Raw genomic sequence first — 18,925 nt, forward strand, 5'->3', positions numbered from 1 at the left:
GAAAAAATTGCCCTTCTCCACACTTGTGTCCCTACCCTCTCACCTTAAATTTATGCCCTCTAGTTTTAGACTCCCTTACCTTTGGGAAAAGACATTGACTATCCACCTTGTCCGTACTCCACTTTCAATGAGTTGTGAACCTGTCCTCCTAGATCTCTTTGTTCTAAAGCTCTCCCTAACACCCTACCATTAACTGAGTAAGTGCTGCCCTAGTTCGATTGACCAAAATGCATCACCTCACTTTTATCTAAATTAAACTCCATCTGTCATTTATCAGCCCACTGGCCCAATTGACTAAGATCCCGTTGCAATCCTAGTTAATCTTTTTCATTGTCCACTATGCCACCAATCTTGGTGTCACCTGCAAACTTACTAACCATGCATACTAAATTCTCATCCAAATTATTAATATAAATGACAAATAACAGTGGACCCAGCACTGATCCCTGAGGCATGCCAGTTTGAAAAACAACCCTCTGCAACCATGCTCTGTCTTCTGTCATCAAGCCAATTTTGTACCATTTGGCTATGTCACCCTGGATCCCATGAGATTTAACCCTCTGCGAGGTACCATGTGGTACCTTGTCAAAGGCTTTGCTAAAGTCCATGTTGATAACATCAACTTCACTGCTTTGAAAAAGGATCATCTGGACTTGAAACATCAGCTGTTTTCTCTCCTAGAGATGTTGCCAGACCTGCTGAGATTATCCAGTATTTTCTCTTTTGTTATCAACTGCACTGCCCTCATCTACCTTCTTGGTTATCTCTTCAAAAAAACTCCGTTAAATTTGTGAGACATGATTTTCCACTCTGCATTAGATTGCCATACTGACTATCCCTAATCAGCCCTTGCGTCTCTAAATGTCTGTAGATCCTGTCTCTCAAAATACCTTCAAACAACTTACCCACTACAGATGTGAGGCTCACTGACCTATAGTTCCCAGGCTTTTCTTTATAGCCCTTCTTAATCTTCAGGCACCTCACCTGTGACTATTGATGATTCAAATATCTTTGCAAGGGGACCCGCAATTTCCTCCCTAGCCTCCCATTGTGTCCTGGGATACACTTCATCAGGTCCCGGGGATTTATCTACCTTGATGGGCTTCAAGACTTCCAGCACCTCCTTTTCTGTTATATGTACACTCCTCAAGACATCACTATTTATTTCACCAAGTTCCCTAACATCAATGCTTTTCTCAACAGTGAATGCAGATGAGAAATATTCAATTAGGATCTCACCCATCTCTTGTGGATCCACACATAGAGGACCTTGCTGATCCTTAAGAGGTCCTACACTCTCCCTAGTTACTCTTTTGCCCTTTATGTATTTGTAGAAGCTCTTCGGATTCTCCTTTGCCTTATCTGCCAAAACAATCATGTGCCCCCTTTTTGCCCTCCTAATTTCTCTCTTAATTCTACTCTTACACCCTCTATACTCTTCAAGGGATTGACTTGATCCCAGCTGCGTATGCATTCCACGTGCCTCCTTCTTTTTCTTAACCAGGGCCTTGATATCCAAGTCATCCAGGTATTCCCTACTTCTACCGGACTTGCCCTTCATTCTCAGAGGAATGTGCTTACCCTGAACTCAGGTTAACACACTTTTGAAAGCCTCCCACTTAGCAGATGTCCCTTTGCCTTCCCACAGGCTCCCTCCAATTAACTGTTGAAAGTTCCTGCCTGATACCAAAATTGGTCTTGCCCCAATTTAGAATTTTAACTTTTGGGCCAGACCTATCATTATCCATTGCTATCTTAAAATGAATGGAGTTACAGTCACTGGTTCCAAAGTGATCCCTCATAACACTTCTGTCACCTGGCCTTCCTTATTTCCCAAGAGAAGGTCACATTTTGCCCCCTCTCTAATCGGGCCATCCACATACTGAATGAGAAATTCCTCCTGAATACACTCAACAAATTTCTCTCCATCCAAGCCTCTAATACTATGGCTTTAATACTCTGTAATTGGGGAGGAGGTGAGTGGGACACCTTGTAATCAGGGAGGGGGTGAAGGGGACACTGTAATTGGGGGAGGGGGTGAGGGGCACACTCTGTAATCGGGTGGAGGGAGTGAGGAGAACACACTGTAATCGGGTGGAGAGAGTGAGGCCGACAATCTGTAATCGAGGGGGGCGGTTGTGAGAGGGACATTCTGTAATTGGGGAAATGGATGAGGAGGACACTAATCGGGGGAGGCGATGAGGGGAACAGTCTGTTATTTGGGGGAGGGGATGAGGAGCGCATTCTGTAACCGGGGGGGTGGGGGGGGAGCGAGGAGGATACATGGCAAAATGGGGGGAAGGGGTCAGGGGAAACAGTGTAATGGGAGAGAGGGGGTGAGGGGGATACTCTGTAGTCAGAGGGAAAGAGTGAAGGGAACACTCTGTATTCAGAAAGAGTGAGGGGAAAACTTTATTCGGAGGGAATGAGTGGGACACTTTGTAATCAGGGGAATAGATGAGAGGGACACTACTCGGGAAAAAGAATAAGGGGGATGCTGTAATTGGGAGAGCGGATAAGGGGGACACTGTAATCGGGAAGGGGATGAGTGGTGCACTCTGTAATCACGGGGAGGGGATGAGGGGGTGGTGGGGGGGGGGGGGGGGGTCACTCTGTAACCAGATTGAGGGGGTGAGGAGAACACACTGCAAACAGGGGCAGGGGGCGAGGGACAATCTAATCGGGGGAGGGTTTGCAGGGGACACTCTGTGATCGGGGGGAAGGGGACACTCACTGGGGGAGGAGGTGAGAGAAAATCTGTAATGGGGAGTGGGGGTGAGAGGGACAGCCTGTAATGGGGCTGAAGGGGACACTGTAATCAGGGGGAGGGGTAAGGGGACATGCTGTAATTGGGGAGAGGAGATAAGGGGGACGCGCTGTAATTGGGGGGAGGGAGTAAGGGGGACACTCTAATTGGGGGAGCAGATGAGGGGACACTGTAATTGGGGGAGGGGATGAGGGATGCACTCTGTAATTAGGAGGAGAGAGTGAGGGGGTCACTCTGTAACCGGAAGGAGAGGGTAAAGAGGAAATGCTGCAAATGGAGGGAGAGGGTAATCTGTAATGAGGTAGAGGGGTTGCGGGGGACACTCTGTAATCAAGGGAAGGACGTGAGGCGGATACTCTGTAATCAGGAGAGGAGGTGAGACAAAATCTGTAATTGGGGGCGGGGTGAGGGGGACAGTCTGTAGCTGGAGGGTTGGGGGGGGTAGGGGAACACTCTGTAATTGGTGGTGGTGCTGAGGAGGACACACTGTAATGTGGGGGGGGGGCGGTGGTGAGAGATGCTCTGTAATCGGGGAGAGAGAGGGTGAGGGAGACACTCTGTAATGGAAGGAGGGAGTGAGGGGGCACTCTGTAATCAGGCAGAGAGGATGAGGCCGACAATCTGTAATTTGGGGGGATGTGAGGGGGACAATCTATAATCGGGAGAGCGGATGAGTGGGACACTCTGTAATCGGTGGGAGGGCATGAGGGGGTAACTCTGGAATCGGAGGAGGTGTCAGGGAGACACTCTGTTATCTGGGGGAGGGGTTGAGGGGTGCACTCTGTAGCCAGAGGGAGGGGGTGAGGAGGACACATGGCAAATGAGGGGAGGTGGTGAGGGGGACACTCTGTATTCAGAGGGACAGAGTGAGGGGAACACTCTGTACTCAGGGGAGGAAATGAGTGGTGCACTCTGTAATCAGGGGAGGGGTGAGGGGTCACTGTATAACTGGAGGGAGGGAGTGAGGAGTGCATATTGCAAACGGGGAAGGTGTGAGAGATAATCTGTAATCGGAGGGAGGGGTTGCAGGGGACACTTTGTAATTGTCCCCCTCCCCCAATTACAAAGTGTCCCCTGCAACCCCTCCCTCCGATTACAGTGTTCCCCTCCCCCACTGTAATCGGGGGAGGGGGTGAGAGAATATCTGTAATCAGGGACAGGGTGAGGGGGACAGTCTGTAAACGGAGGATTGGGGTGGGCAGACACTAATCAGGAGAGGTGCTGAGGAGGGCACACTAATTGGGAGGGAGGTGGGTGAAAGATATTCACTAATCGGGGGAGAGGGTGAGGGAGAAACTTTGCAACTGAGGGAATGGGGTGAGAGGGACTGTCTGTAATCGGGGTGGGGGGTGAGGGGGCACTCTGTAATCAGGGTTGGGGTTGAGGGGGACACCGCAATGGGGGAGAGATGAGAGGAACATGCTGTAATCGGGAGGAGGAGATGAAGGGGTCATGCTGTATTCAGAAGGAGGAGGTGAGGGTGACATTCTGTAATCGGGGAGGGGCTGGGGGGATTATGTAATCAGGATGGGGTGAGAGACACTCTGTAATCAGAGGTGATGGGGTCACTGCAATCGGGGGAAAGGATGAGGAGTGCACTCTGTAATGGCAGGGGGGCTGGTGATGAGAGGGTCACGTTGTAACCGGAGGGAGGGGGTGAGGAGGACACACTGCAAATGAGGGGAGGGGGTGATGAGGGCACACCTTAACGGGGGGAGAGAGTGAGGGAGACCTCTGTAATCGGAGGGAGGAGTTGCAGGGGACACTTTGTGATTGGGGGAGCAAAGAGGGGGACACTCTGTAACTGAGGGGAGGGAATGAGGGAGTCACTCTGTAACAGAAGAGAGGGGGTGAGGGGAACTCTCTGTAATCGGGGGCAGGAGATAAGGGGGACACTCTGTAATCAGGGGGCGGGTGTGAAGGGCTAACTCTGGAACCGGAGGGAGGTGGTGAGGGGGACCTTCTGCAAACGGCGGAGTAGGTCGGGGGACTCTCTGTAATTGGGAGAAGGGATTAAGTCGGCACTCTGTAATCAGTGGGAGGGGATGAGGAGGTCATTCCGTAACCGGAGTGGGGGGCGTGAGGGGGTAACTCTGGGATCGGGGGGAGGGATGAGGTGACGCTAATTGGATGGAGGGATTGAGTGTGCACTCTGTAATCAGTGGGAGGGGATGAGGGGGTCACTCAGGGTCACTCAGTAACTGGAGTAGGGGGTTGAGGGGGTAAGTCTGGAATCAGAGGGAGAGATTGGGTGTGCACTCTGTAATCAGGGGGGGGGGATCTCTCAGTAACCGGAGAGGGGGCGGGGGTGAGGGGGTAACTCAGGAATCGGGGGGAGGGGGTCAGGAGACACTAATTGGATGGAGGGATTGAGTGTGCACTCTGTAATTGGGGGAGGGGGTGAGGGGCAAACTCTGTAATCAGGTGAGGTGTGAGGGGGCAGTATAATCAGGTGACATGCTGAAAAATACTAATCAGGAGTGGGAGTGAGAAGCAGTCTATAATCGGGGTGAGGTGATGAGGGTGATGCACTGTAATCAGGGTGAGCGGGTGAAAAGGCCGCTCTGTAATCACTGGGTGGTGGTGAGGGGAACATTGTAACCGGGAGGGGGGTTGTTGAGGACACACTGTAATTGGTGGGTAGGTGAGAGACTCACTGTAATCTGGAGGAGGGGGTGAGAGACACTGTAATCGGGGGGTGAAGGGTCACTATGTAATCGTTGGGTGGTGGTGAGGGGAAGATCTGTTATCGGGAGGTGGGATTGAGGAGGATACTGTAATTGCAGGAGTCTCTTTGTAAGAGATGCTCTGTAATCAAGGAGATGGTCTGTAATCGGGGGGAAGGGGGAGAGGCAGCACCCTGTAAACAGGGAGGGAGGGGCTGAGGCTGACAATCTGTAATTGGGGGGAGGGGGGGTTTGTGAGGGGGACACTAATCAGGGGAATGCGTGAGGGGACACTAATTGGGGGAGGAGGTAAGATGCACACTCTTTTATCAGGGTGAGGGGGATGAGAGACACGCTGTAATCAGGGAGAGGGGGTTGGAGACACTGAAATCGGGGAGGGCTTCAGGGAGACGCACTGTAATCGTGGAGAGGGTGAGGGGGACAGTTTGTAATCAGAGTGAGGGGATGAGGGGTGTACATTGTAATTGGGGGAGGGTCTGAGGAGGACACTGAATCGGGATGCAGGGGATGAGGGAAATGGTCTGTAATCGTGGGGAGGTGTGAGTGACACTGTAATGGAGGGCAGAGATGAGGGGGACACTCTAATCGGGGGAGGGGTTGAGGGAGAGATTCTAATCGGGTGATGGGGACACTCTGTAATCGGGGGAGAGGGTATGAGAGAGTCACCCAGGAATTGTTCGGTGGTGGTGAGGGGATCACTCTGTGATTGGGGGAGGGGGTGAGAGACTCTGTAATTGAGTGGAGTGGGGTGAGAGACTCTCTGTAATTGGGGGGAAGGGGTGAGAGATACTCTGATCGGGTGAAGGTGATGAGAGGGTCACTCTGTAATTGGTGGGGAGGGGTTCAGGCCGACAACCTATGACAGGAGGCGTGAGGGGACACTCTGAAATTCTGTAATCGGGGGAGGGGATGGGGGGACACTCTAATTAGCAGGAAAGGGGTGAGAGGGATATTCTGTAATCGGGGCTATGGGGTGAGAGATAATCTGTATTTGGGGGAGGGCATGAGGGTGATGCTCTGTAATTAGGGGGAGAGGGTGAGGGGGATGATCTGTAATCAGAGGGATGGGGTAAGAGGGATACCCTGTAATCATGGTGGAAGGGGTCAGGGGAACAATCTGTAATTGGGGAGTGGGTGAGAGACACTGTGTAATTGGGGGACTGGGTAAGAGACACTGTAATCAGGGGAGTAGGTGAGGGGCAAACTGTATAATCGGGGTAGGGGTGGTTGGCGACACTCTGTAATCGGAGGGGGAAGGGGTGAGAGACACTCTGTAATTGGGGAAGGGGATGAGAGACTCTCTGCAATTGAGTGGAAGGGATGAGAGACTCTGAAATTGAGGGGAGGGGATGAGGGGGGCACTCTGTGATTAGTCAGTGGGGATGAGGGGGGCACTCTGTAATCAGGGGGAGGGGGCTCAGGCCGACAATCTGTAATTGGAGGTGTGAGGGGACACATTGTAATTGGTGGGGAGTGAGGGGGACACTCTAATCAGCGGGAAGGGGTGAGGGGGCACTCTGTAATCAGAGGGAGGCTGTGAGAGATAATCTGTATTTTGGGGGAGGGCTTGAGGGGGATGCTTTGTAATCAGGGGAGAGGGTGAGGGGGATGGTCTGTAATCAGAGGGAGGGGGTGAGGGGGAAATTCCGTAATCGGAGTGGAGAGGGTGAAAGATAACCTATACTCGGGGGAGGGAGTGAGGGGCACAATGTGTAATCAGGGGTTGTGGGGGAACACTCTGTAATCGGGGAGAAGGGGTGAAGGGGACAGTCTGGAATTGGGGGTGTGGAGGATACTCTGGAATAGGGGTTGGGTCTGAGAGACACGCTGTAATTGCTGAGGGGGGTGAGAGACATGCTATAGTCATCGGAAGGGGGTGAGAAACAGTCTATAATTGTCAGGAGGAGGTGAGGGACAATCTGTAATCAGTGGCAGGGTGTGAGAGACACTTTGTAATTGGCGGGTGAGGGCCTCAGGCCGACAATCTGAAATCGAGCTACCCTATAATCAGGGACGGGGGTGAGTGGGACATCCTGTAATCGGGGAGGGTGGGGTGGGCGCTGGGAATACTGTAATTGAGGAAGGGAAAAAGGGGGACACTTATCAGGGTAAGGAGGGGTGAGAGACACTCTGTAATTGGGGGAGGGGGTGAGTGACACTCTGTAATTGGGGGAGCGGGTGGAGAGGCACACTGCAATCGGGGGTTGGGGTTGTGAGGGACAATCTGTAGTCAGGGGGAGATGGTGCGGGGGACACTCTAATCAGGTGGAGGGGGTCAATGGGACACTGTGTAATTGGGGAGTGTGTGAGAGACACTGTGTAATCGGGGGGTGGATGAGAGACACTCTGTAACCAGGGTACGGGTTGAGGGGGGTCACTCTAATTGGGGAGGTGGAGAGATGAGGGGGACACTTGGTAATTGGGGCAAGGGAGTTGAGAGACACTGTAATGGAGTGGGGTAAGGGACACTCTGTAATTGGTGGGAGGGGTGATGGGGACACTTGGTAATTGGGGCGAGGGGCTGAGGCTGGCAATCTGGAATTGGGGGTTTGTGAGGGGACATGGTAATCAGGAGAATGGGTGACGGGGATGCTGTAATTGGGGGAGGGGATTGAGGGAGAAATTCCGTAATCAGGGTGGAGGGGATGAAAAATAATCTATAGTCAGGGGAGGGAGTGAGAGGCACAATGGATAATCAGGGGGAGGCGGCTGTGGTGAAAGATAACCTATACTCAGGAGAGGGAGTGAGGGACACTCTGTAATTGGGGGGAGAGGTAATGGGGGCACTCTAATCGGGGGAGGGGTTGGGGCTGGCAACCTGTAATCAGAGGGGGGTTTGTGAGGGCGACATGGTAATCAGGGGAAGGGGTGAGGGGGATGCTGTAATTGTCATGAGATGCTCACTCTTTTATCGGGGGCAACAAGTGTGAGAGAAATTCTGTAATTAGGGCGATGGGGTTGGAGACACTGAAATCAGGGAGGGGTTGAGGGGGACACTCTAATTGGGGAGAAGTGGTGAGAGACACTAATTGGGGGGAGGGCTTCAGGGGATGCACCGTAATCAGGAGGAGAAGGTGAGGGGGACGTTCTTGTAATCATTGTGTGGTGGCAAGGGGAACACTAATTGGGGGAAGCGGCTAAAAGACGCTAATTGGGAGGAGGGGGTAAGAGATGCTCTCTAATCGGGGCAGTGGGTGAGAGGTTACTGTAATCGGGGGGGAGCACATGAGGGGGACACTATATTCGGGGTGAAAAGGTGAGAGATGCTCTGTAATTTGGGGAAGGAGTTGAGGGGTCACTATAATTGGTGGGAAGGGATGAGGGGGATACTCTGTAATTGGGGGGAGGGGGTGAGTGATAATCTGTATTTGGAGGGAGGGCGTGAGGGGTCTGTAATCGGGGGAGATGGTGAGGAAAGTGGTCTGTAATTGGAGGGAGGGAGTGAGGGGTCTGTCTAATTGTGGAGACCTGGTGAATGATACTTTGTAATGTGGGCTGGGGGTCAGGGGGACACTGTAATTGTTGAGGAAGGGGTGATGGGGGTCTCTGTATTGGGGGAAGGGACTAAGGGGGACACTATAATTGGGGGTGTGGGTTAGGAACCCCCTGAAATTGGGGGGGAAGAGTTGAGGGGACACCCTGCCCCCCTCATGTCCCCTTCCGATTACATAGTGCCCCCCTCACTCCTCCCCCGATTACATTGTCCCCTCCGCCCCGATCCATTGACTAAATCCTCCCCTCCCACTGAGTGGCGTTGTGTAATGAAGGGGGGACAATGTAATCGGGGGGAGGAGTGAGGGGGGGGGGTGCTCTCTGTAATCGGGGGGAGGGGTTGAAGCGGATTCTCTGTAATCGGGGGAAGGGGTGAGAGACACTGTAATCGGGGGGAGGGGGTGAGTGACACTAATTGGGGAAGGGTGTGAGAGACATTCTAATAGGGGAGAGGGTGAGGGACACACTGTGTAATCGGGGTAAGGGTTGTGGGGGCACTCTTGAATCGGGGGAGGGGTGTGGAGTATACTCTGTAATCTGAAGGGGACACTGTGTAATCGGGGGAAGGGGTGAGAGATAATCTGTATTTGGGGGGAAGGCATGGGGGCGCTCTATAATCGGGAGAGAGGGTGAAGGGGACAATCTGCAATCAGAGAGAAGGGGCTGAGGAGATGGGGGCCAGTGACACTGTAATTGGGGGAGGAGGTGAGAGACACTGTAATAGTACGGAGGGGGTGAGACAGTCTGTAAATGAGGGGAGGGTGTGAGTGGTGCACTCTATACTCGGGTGAGGTGGTGCCTGTAGTCAGGATGAAGTGCTGAAAAACATTTTGTAACCAGGAGAGGGGGTGAGAGACAGCCTGAATCATAGTGAGGGGGACACACTGTAATCATTGGGTAGTGACGAGGAGAATATCTGTAATTGGGGGGAGGGGGTGAAAGACTCTGCAATCGGGGGGAGGGGGTCAGGGGTCACTCTGTAACCGTTGAGGAAGGGGTGAGGGGACTTTCTGTAATTGGGGGAGGGATTAAGGGGGCACTGTAATCTCTGAGAGGGGGACTCTCTAATCAGCGGGAGGGGGTGAGAGATGGTGAGGGAGACACTCTGTAATCAGGGGGAGGTGTTGGGGGGACATTCTGTAGTCTGTTGGAGGGTGAGAAGCACTATAATCGGGGTGGGGGGGAAGAGGCTGAAGGGGGATATGCTCTAATCGGGGGAGAGCTTGAGAGAGGCACTTGGTAATCAGGGGAGGGAATGAGAGACACTGTAATTGTAAGGAGGGGGTGAAAGGGACACTGTGTAATCGAGAGAGGGGATGAAGGGCACACTCTGTAATCAGGGGGAACGGGATGAGGGGGACATTCTGTATTTGGGGGGAGGGTGTGAGGGGGACATTCTGTATTTGGGGGGAGGGTGTGAGGGGGACATTCTGTATTTGGGGGGAGGGTGTGAGGGGGACATTCTGTAATCGGGGGAAGGGAATGAGAGACACTCCGTAACCAGGGGGAGGGATGAGTTGAGGCTGTAATCGGGGGAACGGGGTAAGGGGGAGGCACTCTGTAATCAGAGGAGGGTGTGAGGGGCCACTAATGGTGGTAAGGTGGGGACACTCTGTAATCGGGGGGAGTGGCTGAGGAGGACACTGTGTAATCGGGGGGGGGGGAGGGGGCGGTGAGAGACACTCTGTAATCGGGGAGGTGGTGAGCAGGACACACTATCATGGGATGGAAGGGGTGAGAGACACTAGTCGGGGAAAAGGTGTGAACAACAGTCTGTAATTGGGGAGGGGGTGAGGGGGACATTCTGGAATCGGTGGAGGGGGTGAGAGACACTTGAATCGGGGAGGGTGTGAAGGGGGCTCTCTAAATGGGGGGGGGAGGATGTGAAGGGGCATTTTGTAATTGGGGTAGGAGGTGAGGGTACACTCTAATCGAGGGGAGGGGTTGAGAGAGACTCCGTAATTGGGGGTGGTGAATTGGGAACTCTGTAATCAGGGGAGGAGCTGAGGGGACATCTGTAATTAGGGTAGGAGGTGAGGGTACACTCAGTAACGAGGGTAGGGGTTGAGAGACATTCCATAATTGAGGGTGATGTATTGGGGAAGGAGCTGAGTGGACACTCTGTAATTGGGAGGAGGAGATGAGGGAGGCTCTCTGTAACCGGGGTAGGGGTTGAGGTGGTCATTCTGTAATTGGGGGTGTGAGGGGGCACTCTATAATCCGTTATTGGGAGAAGGTGTTTGATTTGATTTGATTTATTATTGTCCCATGTATACAGTGAAAAGTATTGTTTCTTGCGCACTGTACAGACAAAGCATGCCATTCATAGAGAAGGAAACGAGAGTGTGCAGAATGGCTAGGGCATAGAGAAAGATCAACCTAATGCGAGGTAGGCCCATTCAAAAGTCTGATGGCAGCAGGGAAGAAGCTGTTCTTGATTTGGTTGGTACATGACCTCAGACTTTTGTGTCTTTTCCCTGACGGAAGAAGGTGGAAGAGAGTATGTCCAGGGTGAGTGGCATCATTAATTATGCTGCCTGCTTTGCCGAGGCAGCTGCAAGTTAGACAGAGTCAATGGATGGGAGGCTGATTCATGACCTTTTGCAGTTCCTTCTGTCTTGGGCAGAGCAGGAGCCATACCAAGCTGTGATACAACCAGAAAGAATGCTTTCTGTGATACATCTGTAAAAGTTGGTGACAGAGTCGTAGCTACATGTCGGTATGGGGGAACTGGGATAGATTGTTTGTGATCTGGACACCTAAAAGCTTGAAGCTCTTGATCCTTTTTACTTCATCCCCATCGATGTAGACAGGGGCATGTTCTCCTTTACGCTTCCTGAAATCGATAACAATCTCCTTTGTTTTGTTGACATTGAGGGAGAGATTATTGTTACCGCACCAGTTCACCAGATTCCCTATCTCATTCTTGTATTCTGTCTCATCATTGTTTTGACATCCGACCCACTATGATGGTTTTGTCAGCAAACTTGAAAATCAAATTGGAGGGGTACTTGGCCAGTCATAGGTGTAAAGGAGTATAATAGGAGACTACGGGCACAACCTTGTGGGGCACTGGTGTTGAGGATGATTGTGGAGGACGTGTTGTTGCTTATCCTTATTGATTGTGGTCTGTGAGTTAGGAAGTTCTGGATCCAGTTGCAGAGGGAGGTGCCGATGACCAGGCCACAGAGTTTGGAGATGAGTTTCATGGGAATAATGGTGTTGAATAAATAGGAGGCTGACATAGGTGTCCTTGTTATCTAGGTATTTCAGGACTGAGTGCAGGACCAGGGAGATGGCGTCTGCTGTGAATCTGTTGTGCGGTAAGCAAACTGTAGTGGATCCAGGTAGTCCGGGAGGCTGGAATTGATTCGTGCCATGTTGAGCCTTTTGAAGCAATTCATAATGGTGGATGTCAGAGCCACCAGCTGTTAGTCATTAAGGCAAGCTGCTTGGTTTCTCTTAGGTACCGGGATGATGGTCATCTTCTTGAAGCAGGTAGGGACCTCAGATTGTTGTAAGGTGAGGTTGAAGATGTCTACAAATACTCCCGCCAGCTGATCCACACAGGATCTGAGTGCTCGTCCGGGTGCCCCATCCAGGCTAACTGCTTTCCGTGGGTTAACCTTTGAGAAAGCTGCTCTGACAGCTTCCGTATCTAGTTCTGTTAGAATTTTGCAGGTTTCCCCTATGAGATTATCCCTCATATAAATGTGATGTTATTCACTTTGGAAGCAAAAACAAGAAGGCAGCTTACTACCTGAATAGCTGTAAATTGGGAGTGCGGAGTATGCAGTAGGACCTGGGTGCCCTTGTGCACCAGTCCCTGAAGATAAGCATATAGATGCAGCAGGAAGTAAAGAAGGCAAATGATATGTTGGCCTTCACTGTGAGAGATTTTGAGTACAGGAGCAGGGATGTGTCATTGCAATTATACTGGGTCTTGGAGAGGCCGCACCTCGAGTATTGTGTGCAGTTTTTGTCTTCTTTGCTGAGGAAGGATGTTCTTGCCCTCGAGGGAGTGCAGCGAAGGTTTACCAGGTTGAATCCGGGGATGGCAGGACTGATGTATGAGGAGAGATTGATTAGGTTAGGATTGTTTTTGCTGGAGTTCAGACGAATGTGGGAGGATCTCATAGAGATTTATAAAATTCGAACAGGACTGTATAAGGTAGATACAGGGAGGATGTTCCCAATGGTGGGGAGTCCAGAATCAGGGGTCACAGTCTGAAGATGCAGGGTACACCATTTAGGATGGAGGTGAGAAGACATTTCTTCACCAAAGAGTGGTGAGCCTGTGGAATTCATTATCACTGGAAGTAGTTAGTGCGTAAACATTGAATGTATTCAACAGGCGGCTAGATATAGCATTTGGGGCAAATGGGATCAAAGGTTATGAGGAGAAAGCAGATTTAATCTACTGAGTTGGACGATCAGCGATCATAGGCTCAAAGGGCCAACTGGCCGCCTCCTGCTCCAATCGTTTATGTTTCGATTTTTCAGAACTCCAGCAAATACAATCCTAACTGACTGAATCGCTACTCATGCATCAATCCTGCCATCTCAGGATTCATAAGAACATAAGAAATAGGAGCAGGAGTAGGCCATCTAGCCCTTCGAGCCTGCCCCGCCATTCAATAAGATCATGGCTGATCTGAAGTGGCTCAGTTCCACTTTCCTGCTTTTTCCCCATAACCTTTAATTCCCTTACCTACCAAAAACCTATCTACCCGCGTCTTAAATATATTTAGCGAGGTAGCCTCCACCACTTCAACGGGCAGAGAATTCCAGAGATTCACCACCCTTTAAGTGAAGAAGTTCCTCCTCAATTCTGTTCTAAACTGCCCCCCCCCTTTATCTTGAGGCTGTGCCCTCTAGTCCTGATTCAACCTGGTGAATCTTCTCAGCACTCTGCCAGAGCAAGAACATCCTTCGTCAGATAAGGAGAACAAAACTGCATACAGTTGGCCAAAACTGCATGCAATAAATGCCAAATGACTGGAGGATAGTTAATCTGGACCTTAATTCAAGAAGGGCATCAGGGATAAGCCAGATAATTGCAGGCCATTTAATCTAGTATCAATGGTAAGGAAATTATTGGAAAAAATTCTGAGACCGGATTAATCAACAGTTGGAAAAAGAGAATTCACCAGGGATAGTCAGCATGGATTTGTTGGTAGGAGATCTTGTCTAACTAATTTAATTGAGTTTTTTGAAAAGGTAACAAAGTATATTGATAAGGGTAGCACCGTTACTACAGTAAGGCCTTTGACAAAGTCCTGCATGGAAGGCTAGTTGGAAAGGTTGGAGCCCATAGAATTCAAGACAAATTGGATCCAAAATTAGCTTGTTAATAAGAGGCAAAGGGGAGGGTTGCGGTTCTCAGGGAATATTGAGGAACAAAGAGATTTTGAAGATGGCAGCACAGATAGGATGGCGAAGAAGGCATATGGAGTGCTTGCCTTCACTAGCCAGGACATAGATTATCGGAGGAGGGACACATCTTGGAATGACATTATAAAACATTAGTTAGGCCATGGATGGAATATTGCACACATTTAGTGTTGGAATAATTTGATTGCACTGGAGAGAGTGCACAGGAGATTCACCAGAATGTTATGTGGTAATAACCTATGAAGAGAGACTGGATAGACTGGGTTTGTTTTCTCTGAGGATGCTGAGGAGGGATCAGATAGAAGTATACAAATTAATGAGAGGCATAGATAGAGTAGATCATAATTGTTACAACCCGGAAGTTGACCCCCTTTTTGCAAAGTAATGTGAATACCCCTGTTACTGCTGCGCCTGCTGCACAGTCTGTTTTGACAGTTATATGCTGAACAAAGCTAGTGCAATAACATATATTTACACACAATTATTAATCACCAACCCAATCAATAGTAAGTTATCTTACAGAATACGAAAGTTCAAGTCTAATACTAGACTTTGACTTAACTTTTGTGTAACTGGCAAGTACCCAGGCAGATATTGCCCTTTATTGGCGTGTTGGTCTCTGTAGTCCTCCTTGTAGTCTTGTCCTTTGGCCTGGTCTGATACTCTGGCTCTGGTCTTCCTTCCTTCTTGGCTGTGGTGGCTCTCCTCGTGCTCGTCATTACTGGTGATGGTCACCATTGTCGTTCATTCGTTGGGAGTGAGAGAGAGATTCTTCTGTTGTGCAGCACCCTTTATACGTCTTTGGTTTTTGCACCATTTTGGCCATTGCCAATCAATCGATCAGGACTTGATCATCCTGATTGATAGGATCCAATCAGGTGCTGCCATACCAATATCTGGGTGTGCACCCAACAGCCATGTCTGTAGATGCTGGAGGCATGTAATTCACATACCTCCCTCCGAAATAAGGAGTTACGGCGCTCCTATATCTGATAAACAATCCAGTTTGACTATAAGTGTCCTTTGTCCTGGAGATGTCTATATCCTGCATATTCCAGCTCTTGCAGTTGCAGCCTGTTTCTCTCTGTCCAATTTCTTTTGAGGCTGTAGCCTGTCTGTTTCAGGGCTTGTCCAATTATGCTGGCGTGCTTTTGCAAACCATCATTTTAGGTGGCATGTCTGGCCACAGCCCAAAGAGGAATACCTTGCCTCATAATCTGTTAGAAGTGTATGGGAAGGTGTGAACTGCCCTTCAATAATGTTAATTTGTTGACTAACAAAAATATCTGACACTCACTTCAAATGAACACTTAATTTATTTATTTGAGTAACAGGGAACTTTAACTAAACAAGTAACATACTGAATAAGATAAGATTCTAAAGGAATGCTGTTCAAATAAATACAATACCCTTTCATTAGCCAAAAAAAATAGAATTCACTCAGTCTCAAATAAAAATACAACCAGATTTTGTATCTTTCGGGACCTCCTGGAATTTCTTGGTTGATCTCTCTGTCTATAAGTTCTTTTTGATTTGATAGCTTTTGCTGGTTAGTTGGTACGTTCTCTTAAGACATATATAAAGATGGCTTGGTTGAGAGCTGATAAATCTTAGTTTTTGGCAACTGGCATTTGCTCTCTCTCCCTCTTAAGACTTGAGAGGTGGCAGTTGCTATCCCTTGTTGTTCCCCCTTGCACTCTCTTTTCTACCTGTGCTGACCTATCAATTTTCCTACAATAGGGTTGGTCTTCTTTTTTATCAACACCATCGCATTCAAATGATATAGGTTCCTGGTAGTTGAGTGACTGCTTTAAATTGGGCAAAATTCAAAAAAGACAGATTGTCTTGTCAAGGCTACTATTTGACTTTTTGACATAAATGTTTCAGCTTGGATTCTCTGTGTACTTTGCATTTTAAACCTGCAAGCACTGAAACAAAACCCCAACTTTTAAAGGGACCATGCAATGCTTTTTTCACCTCGAGCATTTTTTACAATTTTTTAGATCTTTGTCAATATCAAATTCCAACTTCACAAACTCAACTTCACAACAAAAATGAATTGTTGGCCGATGGCAGAGGTGTTTAAGACCAAAGGTCATTGCTTAAAGGTTAGGGGTAAGTAGTTTAGAGGAGAACTGAGGCAAAAAACTTTTTTTGCCCTTAGGGTGTTGGAAATTTAGAACACGCAGCTTGAGAGGGTGAGGAGGCAGGTATTCTTGCACCATGTAAGCAGCATCTGGAGAGCACTTACATCGTCAAGGCATAGTAGGCTATTGATCAAGTACTGGTAAATGGGATTTGTATAGATTGGTATTGATGATCAGCCTTGACATGGTGGGCTTAAGGGCTTGTTTCTGTGCTGTTTCACTCTGTAATTCTACAATTAATATAGTGAAGGCTCCATTACAGACTTCTTGGAAGTGCTGCCTGTTATATCTTGTCAATCACCTAAAGTTGTAAACTTGTTTGTCAGTTTCACTGCAAGGAATGTGACAATAAAAGAAAGAAATTGCATTAACTATTTTCATGACCTCAGGGTGCCCTAAAACACTGCAGCAATGAAGTAATTTTGAAATATAGTCATAGGTACAAGATACTACAAATGCCAATATGATATGAACCAAATGATGTGCTTTGTTTTTAATTCATTAATGGGTTGTGGGTGTCATCCTTTCATTAATTTCCCATCCCAAATTGCATTTGAACTGTTAGGTCATTTAAGAGTCAACCACATTGCTGTGGAACTGGAGTCACATGTTATTCAGACCAGGTAAGAACAGCAGATTTCCTTCCCTGAAGGACATTGGTGAATCAGATGGGTTTTTGCAACAATTGACAATGGTTTTGTGGTCATCATTAGAATTTTAATTCCAGATTTTTTTATTGAAGTCAAATTCCACCACCTGCTGTTGTGGGATTTGAAACCAGGTAACAGAACATGGCTGGGCCTTTGAATTCTTGTCTAGTGATAATGTTTAAGAGCTCAATTTTGACTAAGGCACCAAGGGAACTCCCATTTTCTTTTAAATAGTGCAGTGGGATCTTTTATGCCCACCCAGAAGAGCATGTGGTGTTTTAATATCTCAGGCAAAAGACAGTGTCATATAAGATGGCTCAAGGCACCGGAATGAGACATGAACCTTTTGATTCTGAGAGAGTGCTAGCCACTAAGTACTGTTTAAAAAAAAAGTAACTGAATATAATTTATCTCATTTTCACTCAATAAATTTTTCCTTACAGTTGGGCAGCACAGTGGCACAGTGGTTAGCACCACTGCCTCATAGCACCAGAGACCCTGGTTCGATTCCTGGCTTGGGTCACTGTCTACACATTCTCCCCATGTCTGCATGGGTTTCTTCTGGGTTTCGTCCCACAGTCCAAAGATCTGTGGGTTAGATGGATTGGCCATGCTAAATTGCCCCTTAGTGTCAGGGCGATTAACTAAAATAAATACATGGTCTTATGGGGATAGGGCCTGGGTGGAATTATTGTTGGTGCAGGCTTGATGGGCTGAATGGCCTCCTTCTGCACTGGAGATGAACTATATTTCTTAGAATAGTCAATTTAATGGAAAATAGCTCCCCCTGTGTAACACAAGGTAAAGTGTTCCAGAAGAACTGGAGCTTAAAACCAATTTTTGAAACCATATATGATAATTCTGTATTTCAGGCAGATGAAGGTGAAAACTGGAGAGTGGTTTATTGAAGAAAGAGCAAAGAAATTTCACCAGGAGCAAGGTAATTGGAATGCTGCTGTTAACTGCCCACATTGCTTTCTTGTGCTAGCTCAGATGTCAACAGATTTATTAAATTTAGTTTGCATTTGTGTTGAGAATCTAGCCCTCTGGGTTGCTAATTCAGCACCATAACCACCAGGATGGCCAGTAGTGTACGTAGTGCATGCTCCAACTATGATCTCACTCGTGCTCTGAATCACTGAAGCGTAACCTCTCTACTTCTGTATTCAATGTCCCTCACAACAAATCATAAAATCATAGGATCATTTTACAGTAGCCATTTTCCAGTTCGGTGGTGGGGAGTATGAATATGTTAGTAGCCCATTCCATTGTGTCATGGAATTTGGGGGTAGCAATTGCAGTCACCAAATATCCCACCATAATGAGAACTGATGAGAGTTCAACTGGGAAGGGCCCGAGACCTTAACCAACAAGAAGTCAGAGATGTGTATGCATCAATTACATATCTGATGCATTTCAATCTGGAATTTGACAAGGTTCCAGATAGCTGACTTTACAGAAAGTTAAAAATTGCTGGGATCTAACGGAAAGTGGCAAATATTAACAAGACTGCTTCCATCGTCTTTTCAGGAGGAGAGTTCTAATGACACATGACCCTCCGAGAGAAAAAGAATTGCCTCTTAATTTTCAATGGGGACCCCTTATTTTAAAACAATGACCCTAATTCTAGATTCTCCCAAAAGAGGAAACATCGTCTCCACACCCATGCTGTGAAGAACCCTCAGGATCTTGTATGTTTCAATCATATTGCTTCTTACTCTTCTAAATTCCAGCAGATACAAGCCTAGCCTATCCGACTTTCCCTTTAAAGCAACTCATCCAATCCAG

General features: G+C 48.5%; 1 protein-coding gene across 1 annotated transcript in view; it reads left to right on the plus strand.

Moving 5' to 3' along the window:
- sytl3 (synaptotagmin-like 3) overlaps positions 1-18,925 on the plus strand; it is a 100,607-nt gene that overhangs the window by 25,168 nt on the left and 56,514 nt on the right. The window contains exon 3 of the mRNA XM_080183470.1: positions 18,010-18,077. Coding sequence (XP_080039596.1) covers positions 18,010-18,077 — 68 coding nt within the window. The remainder of the gene's footprint in view (positions 1-18,009; positions 18,078-18,925) is intronic.

The sequence above is a fragment of the Carcharhinus amblyrhynchos genome, unplaced genomic scaffold, assembly GCF_965287045.1.
Source record: "Carcharhinus amblyrhynchos unplaced genomic scaffold, sCarAmb.v2.hapA chromosome_296, whole genome shotgun sequence".
NCBI lineage: Eukaryota > Metazoa > Chordata > Chondrichthyes > Carcharhiniformes > Carcharhinidae > Carcharhinus > Carcharhinus amblyrhynchos.